The sequence below is a fragment of the Achroia grisella genome, unplaced genomic scaffold (genome assembly GCF_030625045.1).
Source record: "Achroia grisella isolate CSIRO2021 unplaced genomic scaffold, CSIRO_AGI_Agris_v1 utg971, whole genome shotgun sequence".
Lineage (NCBI taxonomy): Eukaryota > Metazoa > Arthropoda > Insecta > Lepidoptera > Pyralidae > Achroia > Achroia grisella.
The window spans coordinates 327,085-338,682 of NW_026713077.1; the positions used below are offsets into that span (position 1 = coordinate 327,085).

The 11,598-nt window shown below is 33.4% G+C and overlaps 1 protein-coding gene across 1 annotated transcript; it reads left to right on the top strand.

Moving 5' to 3' along the window:
• Nucleotides 1–1,935: 1,935 nt before the first annotated feature.
• On the top strand, nt 1,936–8,906 carry LOC131854194 (solute carrier family 2, facilitated glucose transporter member 8-like; the record flags this gene model as incomplete). The annotated part of the gene is made up of 9 exons (XM_059205323.1): nt 1,936–2,011; nt 2,541–2,737; nt 3,549–3,712; nt 4,151–4,301; nt 4,980–5,205; nt 6,236–6,407; nt 6,948–7,065; nt 7,603–8,025; nt 8,577–8,906. Coding segments are annotated over 9 exons (1,785 nt in total), but the record flags the coding sequence as incomplete, so codon positions are not given.
• Nucleotides 8,907–11,598: the final 2,692 nt, after the last annotated feature.

Consider the following 11,598-nt stretch of genomic DNA (forward strand, 5'->3'; position numbering starts at 1 on the left):
ATAACACAAAAAAAAGACAATTATACCCCGTAAATATACGAAAATACAGTAATTTATCAAAAATAATTTGGTATTAATTTATTATAAATAAGTACTTTTTCGTATAATTTATGTACAAAAAGTGGATGATATCCCATCAAAAACATAAATGTGAAATGATAGCCGGACAAGTCTCTTTCTATTATGATATATGGCTTGATTGATGACTCTCTCCGACAAAAGAGATGAGATCTAAATGGGTGCCAAAATGGTCTGTTGAAATGTATTTATAACAATATAAAATATCATTTCTTCTTATAACTTAGGATAATATCACTGTAGCCATAAGGTCCTTGACTTTTTTTCATATACGAAATATACTGTAGCCTTCGCAAGTTCTAAACATGTTACTTGTCGGTTCCTATTTTAATATAATAGTAACTAGCAATCGAAAGTAATAATTGGTATATGAGAACTGGCCAAGTTAGACCTTAGGCAACAGTATATAAGAAGAAATGATATTTTATATTGTTATAAATACATTTCAGGACAGACCATTGAACTTGGCACCCATTTAGATCTCATCTCTTTTGTCGTAGAAGTCAACAATCAAGCCATATATCATAATATTAAACTCGGCTATCATTTCACATTTATGTTTTTGATGGGATATATATTACTAATAATATCGCACTACAACCACACAACCACAGCGACAGGTAGTATGTGGTTCGTGTATGTATTCTTAATAAAAGTTCTATTCTTACTAACAAACTTTTTCATTGCGGTTCATTATATTAAGGTTGCACTATTCCATGAAAAATTTGCATTTGTTTGTCTACTTTGGTCATCTATACATATAAATAAAATTGGAGTGTCTGTTTGTAATATTGAAATAACCGTTTTTTACTACATGTGAATATAAATACGGTACATAAACCAAAATAACATTTTTTACAATTTTTGTCTGTCTGTCTTTTTGTTCCGGCTAATCTCTGAAATGGCTGGACCGATTTTGATGGTACCTTTACTGGCAGGTAGCTGATGTAATAAGGAGTAACTGAGGCCACTTGTATTTTAGAAAAATAAAGTAATATTGCAAAATTCCACGCGGATGAAGTCGCGCGTACAGCTAGTATACTATATAATCGCAGATTATGGTCCCTTAGTTTAACCATATTAGCCTGTATACACTACCAAACAGTCTACCAGAAGCGGATGCCCACTTTCATCCGGTCCTAAATTAAGTCCGTCGTAAAATATATTCACGAAATTTACATAAGAGGCGGTGTTTTAAAACAATTCAACGTAACGTTGCTATGTAAAGTATATTAAGATATATTTTTTAAGCACCCAAATCCTTACTAATATTATAAATGTAAGTCTCTGTCTGGCTGTCTCGCTTTCACGCCAACACTACTGGATTTTTTTTTTATAACACAGGGGACAAACGAGCTTGCGGCTCACCTGATGGTAAGTGATTACCGCCGCCCATGAGCACCCGCAACACCAGGGGAATTGTAAGTACGTTGTCGGCCTTTTAAAAAGGAATAAGCTCTTTTCTTGAAGGTTTCAATATAATATCGGTTCGGAAATACCATTGCTGGAAGGTGATTCCACAATGTGGAGGCAAATTTCTTTTTGCATCGCACAACCTGTATTGATTTAAATGAAATTTGGTACACAGGTAGTATGAAGCTACTTTTTAATGCAAAAATAGTGTTTGAAGGGGTTGAAAGGGGAGATGAAGGTATGGAAATATCGTCTTGAAACTTATTTTGTAGGCTGTAAAATATTACCCTTAAGGGGGTAAAATAAAACAGGGGATGAAAGTTTGTATGCAAAATCTACATTTTTTAATTTAGAACAATGAAACTTTTTTCTTTGGATTAAATTATTGAATTATTTGAATAAATGATTTTCTGTTCTATTCTATTTATTTATATAAATTTACTTTGTTTCAGACGCATTGAGAAGAGCGCTTCCAAACGATGGCGAGGTTCGGTGCGCCGGATACTTTCCGCGTGTATTTGTAAGTAAATCAATTGATAGCCTCGGTGTTCTAGCGGTTTAGAAGAAACGGCCTTACTTCCGATGGTTGCAGGTTCGATTCTTCGCACGGTGCCAAACATTTTTTTCATGAGTATGATTGTTTGTATCAGTCTGGGTGTTTTCTATGTATTCGATGGCGCTGTGTGAATTGTCTTGGGTTATTAGTATGATCATTATATATTTATAATTACTGTCTGGACTGGATCATACTTACTACACATTTAGCATTATAATCTTCACCGAATTTCATATTCATAATATTCTTTTACATTATAGCGTTATTTATGCGTTATTTCTTTTTTAACGGATTTTGCATCAAAATCCTTTCCGTAGTTTTTGTGTGAAAAAGTAACAAACATTCATCCATCCAACCATCCATACTCACAAACTTTCACTTTTATAATATTGTGTAAGATGGCCATTTTATGTCATTCTTTTATGCCAAAGAACTTACTTAATATTAAGAAGAAGAAGACTAGAAGTAACCAACCGTTTTATTCGAATTCCAGATAACCTCTCATGTTTCACCCACGGCTGCAGCACTGGTTGGGTGTCAGGTGTACTAGGAACGGAGGCCTTAACAGGAGGTGCATGGCTCGCTGCTCTACCGTGCCTAGTGGCTCTACCAGCAGCTCCCTTCTTTGCAGTATTAGCTGACGCTAAGGGCAGGAAAGCTGGTGCTTTTTGTATTAGTCTTAGTTTCATAGTAAGTACAAACTTGTATTTATTTGTAAGTAAAATTATGCAAATATAAAACGCCTAGCCTAGCCTTTTTTTATGTAACTGGCCCTCCCAACATGAACGACCATCCAGTTCAGCTAGCTAATTCATTTGAGAAGAACCGCAGGTCTAGAGTCTAACTTGTGTATAAATTTCTAACTAATCTAGTCTATTCCAATACTGTTTTTTATTATTTATTCAAGACTAAACTCAATAAATAAAGATCAGCTTTATATAGCTTTAATTGACCACCAAACATCGAATTAATACGAATTATACTCGAAAACGGGTGCTGCTTGTAAGGATTGTTCTGCACACGGACTGATTTATTTTGTTACTCAAGTAACTATACATTTCTTTATATAAACTTTGCTATCTGGCAGTTTGTATTGACATAAAATTCATAGTATATAATATAATAGAGTACAAAATGACGCAACCTAATGTTATTAGATTAGAATTAGTTTCCAGATTAGATAAGCGGGCAAGAAACTCAGTTATTTTTTTTTAATCAGTCATCAGGAGTAATTGATGATTCTTTTAAATTTTTCTAACCTCCAGATTAGTCTATCATTGATAGCACGGTGTGCATGCATTTTCCAGTAGATAGGCTGTGAGAAATTCATCATTTAAGTCATCAGGAGTAGTTTAATTACCTTTTAAATATTTTTAATCATCACATTAGTTGCCCAGTGCATTGTGTGGTATTTTCCAGAGTAAATAGACTGGGAAGAAACTCAAGGGTACTTTTATACACGTCATCAGGTGTACTTTAATGACCTTTTTAAATATTTCAGATCAGCTGGTCCCTGGCGGCATGGTGTGGCCCGCGTGGCGTGTGGGCTGCCAGGGTCGCAGCGGGCGCAGGAGGTGCCGGTGCGTTGGCTCTAGCGCCGCTGTATTGCGCAGAGATAGCTCCCAGAACGAGGGGACTGGCTGCCATGCCTGCGTTGGCTTGCAGGTACATATATAATATAATAATATTAATAACTAACTGTGTCCGAGATTTCACCAGATTGAATTTGTAGCCTATGTTATTCTGATGTATAAGCTATATTATTGTAAAATTTAATTAAAATCCATTCAGTAGTTTTTGCATGAAAGAGTAACAAATATCCATCCATCCTTACCCATAAAATACACTTATATATAAGTACTTATTTAGTATTTTACCTCTCGAAATGAAGAACTTTTTGATGGACGACTACGGATGTTCTCTCTACCGCACTCGCGCAGCGACGGAAGTTTAATGGGGAAAATTCAATAAGGTTGTAAAAAAGTAAGTCATTTATTTGTGTTACAGACAGATATATACATAAACAATTAAGCCACAGAGATATTAGCAGTTTTCGCGTCCTTAACGATAACAATAAATTAAAAATTGTTCACTTCGTTTCAGTTGTGGCATCCTGTTCGCGTACGCTGCAGGTGGGATGCTTTCCGCGCACGCATTGTCGTTGTCAATGGGAGTTCCGCCTTTGGTGCTGCTGGTGTCACTGTTGTGGCTGCAGGAAACACCTTCGTTTCTCATCAGTGTGGGCAAAATACAGGTTACCACCTCTTTACGTTTATGTTGTCCTAATACTCAAAATATATTTACAACCTTTGTAGGCTGTAAAATATTACCCTTGAGCGGGTAAAATAAAATGGGGGATGATAGTTTGTATGGAAAATCTACATTTTTTAATTTAGAACAATTAAACTTTTTTCTTTGGATTAAATTATTGAATAGTTTTTCTTAGTCAAGATAACTATAACAAGTGGACGAAGTCGCTGGCACAACTAGTGAATAAATAATGTTGGTTGTTTCATCTACCATCTACCCTATTAATATGACTAGGTGGTCGCCCAGTGGTCGAAATTCCACCATAATTAATTTAACATTCAGTAAGACCTTAAACAAATAATTTCAATAAAACAAAGTCTGTGGGTAACCACAGACTTTTACAATAAACATAAGAGTAGTAGTGTGAGTAATGTTCTATTTATCGAAAGAATGTATTTCTAAATTTATGCATAATTAAAAAAAAATATTATCATACTGCACTGGTCCTTCTCTATATAAATTATTATTTATTCTTTATTGTACACACACATAGGAAAAAAATAACAGTAATAAAGTAAAAGTAACGTAAAAAGGCGAGCTTATCTCTAAAAAGAGATTTCTTCCAGGGAACCTAGAAATAATATAACCAGTCATACGTCTTAAAAAATAATATTTTCAACAGGATGCAGCCAAAGTAATATGTTGGTTCGATGGCTCTGACTTCCAAGAGGACCTCACTGATGTGATTGAACAACAAGAGGTCCGCATCAGGACCTCAGAATGTTATGGCCGCAGAGAGGCGATGCGTAGACAAGATTCGGACATCTTGCAACCAATGTTGAAGAGGAGTAGCGGGTTGGACTCCAATTCGGAGAAGAAAGCAGATCCTTCGCCTTGTAGGGAGCTGTGTATGTTATGTCTTCCTAGTACTTTTATATATCAAAAGAGAAAAAAATCTAAAACTCAGTCCCGAGGGGGATAAAACGGATTTTGATGTTTGTATAAATAATGATGATGAAAACAATATCTGAAGGCTTATCGATATACCTAATATCGGTTTAGTGGGGGGAATGAGGATTGTTAGTAATGTGGATTGATGATCTTATTGCTAGCAATGTACCATGTCAGATTCACCTCCACGCCGTTTCCTCTGAAAAACATTGTGATAAATTCGTGGTGAATTTGACAGGATGGGCTAACTGACCTGACCTCATGTTCCTCCCTCTTTCCTTCCGCCAGCGTAAACCGTTAGCGCAGGCGGGTGCACCATTTCATTGTCATCCATAAAAAAAAATTATCGGTTTAGTACACCGCTTTAATTCCGCAGGTTCGATTCTTCGCATGCTAGAAACATATGTATTCATAAGTATAATTGTTTGTATTGGTCTTGATGTTTTCTATGTATATATTTTTTTATTTTTTACTAACTCCTGCTTCGCAAAGATGTACATGTATTATACATATAAACCATCCCCTTAAATCGGAGAGGAGAGTCGGAAAGGTTAAAGAGTAATCGTCTATCGTGGTATGGGTATGTAATGCGTAGGAATGAAGATCATATATTAAGGACGGTGTTACATATAAATGTGGATGGTTATAAGGGTAGAGGAAGACAGAAAAAGAGATGGATGGACTGTGTGAAAGATGATATGGTGAGAAAGGGAGTAAATAACGGGATGACTGCGAACAGGGATGAATGGAAGAGAAAAACATATTACGACGACCACAAATAAATGGGATAAGAAAGAAGCAGATGATGATAAACCAATAATTAAATCACTCTATCTACTGCCAAAAACGCATTAATAGCCGTTGTGTAGGCTAAAAGATCACAGGCAACGGAAGCTACTTCATTTTATACTATGTAAAATTGTCTTGAATCTTGTCCATGAATATAGTTATACATATAATAATATAAAAATAAATTTCTATTTGCAGTCCGCAAGCGTCGTGCCCGGCGCGCTCTCTTCTCGTGCTTCGTGCTTCTGTGCGCTGCGGCCGGAAGCGGCGCTGGTGCTGTGAACAGCTTCGCTGCGGCAGTGCTTCGGCATTCAGCGCACAGTGTGCCCCATCTAAATGTGACAGCGTATAACTACACTATGTATAACGGGTTGGTTTGATACTTTTAATACTTAATTAAAGGCTTTCAAAGTCAAAGAAAATTTCAAAAATTCCCATTTCATGCATATAATATTTTTTATCACTCTCCATACTGTCCGTACATTTATTAAGCTTCATTTGTTTAAGATAAATTTTCGTCTCCCTATTTCTTTAAAACCACGCTGTGGATTTATGATACAGTTTTCACATCGTTTATAGAGTTTATTCCAAAAGCTATAACTTAATATGCATAGAAAATACTCAGATCAATACAAATAATCATACCATCAAACCAGTACGGAAGTAAACTAAACAGTTACAACAAATGTACATATTTCATTAAGACTTTTGACTTACAAAGAAATTTATTTCATTATCGCCGTCTGTTCTCTTAGATCTTTTAAAATACACAACGAATTTTAACGCATTTTTAACAATAGATAGAGTGATGCAAGAGGTTGGTTTCTATATAATAACGAGACAAACAAATGTATTTCATGATGACCTTACTTACAAAGAACTTAAGGTTGAATGTTGTGATACGTTGCAGGACGGTAATGACTGCGCCCTTTTTCGAGACTTCCGCCGCTGGTTCTGTGGTATGCGGAGTGGCGCTGGTGCTGGGGGCTGCTGTGGCCACCGCCACCGTCGACAAACTGGGACGGAAGGTAAATAAGACCTAGTTAATCATACTTTGTGCAGGTCCAATATTCCGTCCATAAAAAAGTTAACCTTAAAAGATAAACGTATATAACATTTCCATCATACATATATTTTATATAAAAAAATATAATATCAACTACTTTAGCTCCATCTAGCAACCAGTAATAGAGTTATACGAGCAAAGCTGCGGGTAAAATCTAGCAGGCTATAGTTTAAAAAGATATTATGTAAATTGGGCGAAATATAATGATAAATGTCAAGTAAATTTAATGCAGACGTATTTGCGAGGCTCAGCAGAGGCTCTATTTATTAATATCTAATACATAATACATAATAAAATCACACACAACAGGAACTCACTCAAATTCATTTTTGTCTTTTTTTTTTTTATTATTAAAATTAGTTTACAAGTATTCTTTGTTCTACCATATTTTTTTTGTCTCATAGAAGAGGATTTCAAGATACTCACACAGAACAGGGAAACTCATAGTTTTTTTTTTATTTTGCGGATTTTCTAATAATCTTTTGGCATTTTGTTATAGATGCTGTTGCTATGGTCGTGTTCTGGCATTACCTGTTGCCTTGCTATACTTGGAGCGTACTGTGACCCTCGGCTTCGTATGTTCTCCTGGTACTCACACCGACTGTGGCCTTATAAAAGAATTCACAAGGGCATACAAGAAAATGTATTGAACATATCTCAAGTTATGATAAATTTAACATACCATGACAATGTAACTGATGGTGTTATGAAAAATCAGAGTCATGATATAAAACCATGGAGGTTATACGAGTATGACAGCAATTTGACAGCCACCAGTTGGGCGCTAAAATTGAATGGAACAGAAACGAGTGAGACTACGCTCTGGGCTCCGGCTATGTTGCTCTCGTTTATGCTGTTCTTGTACAATATAGGACTAGGGTCCGTGCCTTATGTACTTATATCAGAGCTGTTTTCTATCAACGTAAGTTTGTAATTTTTTTTATATTAATAACTATCTTCTTGTAATGGGACAGCTTTCCGAATGAGCAATTCCCGATTGAGATTAAAAAAAGTAATGACTATTCAAAAATATTTCAATGTAAGTTCATTTGAATAATTTTGCTATTCTATTCTATTATAGCCATAACAACATCTGTGGTCTAGTGGTTTAGCACACTGCACAGTTTACTTCCGATGGTCGCGGGTTCGATTCCTGGCACGGTTCAAACATTTGTCTGTCATCCTTACTCCTTACTAATATTATAAATGCGAAAGTAACACCGTCTGTCTGTCGCCCTTTCACGCCAAAACTACTGAACCGATTTAAACGAAATTTGGTACACAGATAGTCTAGATCCTGAGAAAAAACATAGGCTGTTTGCGAAAAAAGGCTTGTAGGGGATTGAAAATGGAGGTGAATTGAATTGTGAATTGTCCCAACATTTATTTAATTGAAAGTTCTAGTAGATCTACTGTATTATCTATGATATTTGATTATCTGTGGTACAATAATAAACATTTGTTTTGCTCCAGGTTCGTAGTCTCGCCTCAAGTTTGCTTATATCCTGGATGTGGCTTAGTAATTTTCTCCTTCTACGCTATTACGGTACTGTCGCTGTATCTCTTGGTCTCCACGGCACTTACTATATCTCCGCCTCCATCACACTTCTGGGCTCCTTGTACACTTTCTTCGTAATACCAGAAACGAGGGGCAGAAGTCAGGAGCAAATCGACCAATATCTGGATGGTCCCCTGATAGTGCTCAAGAAGAAAAGAAAGAATCAACGATGACGACTCTCCCACATGCTTATGGTATTCATTTTTTTATAGTTCTACAGATAAATTATTAATATACAATTTTAATATCACAGATAATGTAACAATTTTAGATATTTATATTAGATATATAGAAAAAGAAATAAGATTTAAAGTTCATTACCGAAGTCTCCTTATCGAAATAAAAATTTTACTATTTTTTTTTTTGCATGGGTTTCCCATCTCAGGGAAAGGCAATAGGACTCAGCCCATACAGTCATTGTCTTTGGTACTAATGTTTTCAATATTACCAACTGTTTACTTGAAACGTTAACTACGTAATAAAAAAATTCCGATTAATAAATCAACTGTAAAATATATATTATTAAATAGTATCAAGAAACCTCAAAAGGATGATACGAGTATGTAAAAAAATTAACAACAATTTTAGACATTATTGTACATTGTTTATTATTTAATATTTTAGTTAGTAACAACTTCTTGTAAGTAATATTAAATTTTAAAATTTTTAATCTATTTCATAAACTGACATGTATTTGGAGATAACGCTATCCATCAGACTAGTTCTCTTTTAATGTAATTAAAAGTAAATAATACTGAAAGAGTGTGGTATCATATGTATCTAATAAAATTAAATAAATACCTATCTATAAATACATTTTAGAGAATTATAAATTAACACACTAGAATCGGACATTTAACTTTTATATTAATATCCAATAGGATCTTTTAGAATATATTTTCTAAAGTACATACACAATATATACAGAAAACTAGTTTCATAACAATATTAATCTATTAAATTATATCTGTACAGTATTAAAGAAATTACGTTATAAATAAAATCAATTTTAACTTCTATATCTTATAAATATTAAGTAATACAATTTTATATATTTAAAATTAAATTAATAATATTTATTTTTATAAAAATATGGCGTTAAAATGATTTTTATAAAAATGACAAATGAAATTTTACTATAAATAAAAAATTATCGTAAGTAATGATTAGAAAAGTAAGTGGCTTTTAAATTATGAGCGAATTTTTTTTTTGTATAAATTTAACAAAATAAACTTAAAGTTGTCGTAATAATTGATTCTAATAAAACATATGTAATAGTGTTACAGAATTATTGAAATATTATATCTTTGAATTTAATGTTAAATAATTAAGGGTAACAGTTTAGAGTTATTAAGTCGATTGGGCTACTGCCAAAAAAAATGTGTTCTAGTAAATTAATATATATGTTAATGAAATAGAACACCTGTGTATAATAAGATTAATGAACACCAGTGACCCTACTGTATGTTTTTCAAATATTATGGTAATCATATACATGCATAAAGAACGTTTGACACATACAACCTTTCTTTTGTCTTTTGCTATTATATATTAAAATTTATAGAGTAATAAATAAATATTTTATCATAAAAATTCGCAAATGTAAAACAGAACAACTTACCAAAGTTATATCAAAATTAAGGCAGTGAAGTTACTGAGTTATGATATTATATTATTAGATAATAACAAAATCATGTAGCATAGAGAATATGTTTGCAAATTATAGAACAGTTGTTGATTATTACGTAAGGTTAAGTTACTGTAAGGCGTATTATAATGTGTAATAGTGTATAAATAGAATAGAAGAAATGTGTGTCAACTAAATAGTACCAACAGTCTGGTATCTGAGGGACCTAGACTGAGGCAAGCAATCACTATATGCAAGTCTTCGCATAGCATGGTTTCTTCAGAGGCTGCGTCTCCCCTCCCTCACCCAAGCACGGTAGAAATACTATCAATCGAAATTTTACTCTAATTATTTACGTTCCGTTCTACTCTGCTTACAGTAATACAAAGGTATTTTTATGTTATTTTGAAAATTCATTATAATTCCAATGCACTGCACTAATTTTCAATATTTTATACTGTCTTGGATTGTTCATGCGAATGAACTAAACTTAGGTCCTTTTTTGTTGAGGAGTTTTTCCGTTACATGTAATTCTCAAAAAGTTTGTTTAAAGAAAATCTATTAAGTGTTGTGTGCCATTAGATGTTTTATGTTATGAGCAGAATTTAATCAAGTTTAATTAGTTAATAATAAAATATCATAGTAGCACGTTTTGTATGGAGAGAAGTAAGGAATATTCAGCCTATTGATGTAAGTTTACACTTACATATGCATTTAGTATTTGAAATTGCAAACTGCCACTTCAATTTAATTCATTTGTATATATTAAAGAATAGAAATAGAAATGAGAAATACAAGTAGAAAAATATAATAAAGTGTAATTTTAAGCGTAAAAAAGCACTACCTAGTGTTAGTGTAAATAGAGGAATCGAGAAAATTGAAAATTTTCTGTCAGAATGTTATGCACACAGTAATATATGCAGTGATATATGAATCGCACAAGTAATTTTGTAAACTATTATAGATATTAGCAGCCAAATTTTGAATAGAATCATTGTGAAATGGCGACATTTTGTATGTATAAGTAAAAAGCTTTAAATGTCCAATTGTTTTTTATTTCATCACATACTTATGTATCAAAATTCAAATAGTTTATTCATGTAGAACATTTTGGCCGCTTATGAACATCAAGTTTTTTATAATTAATATTTTTATCCCTGATTCAGGATACAGATTCAATTGAGAAGAAATAGCAAGAAACTCAACTGAATTTCCTTTTTTTTATCTATTTCTAACATTAAATGAAAATTCCGTACATGAACAACTACTGCCCTGCCATGCACGTATGTAATATAAGTAACTAGCTACTC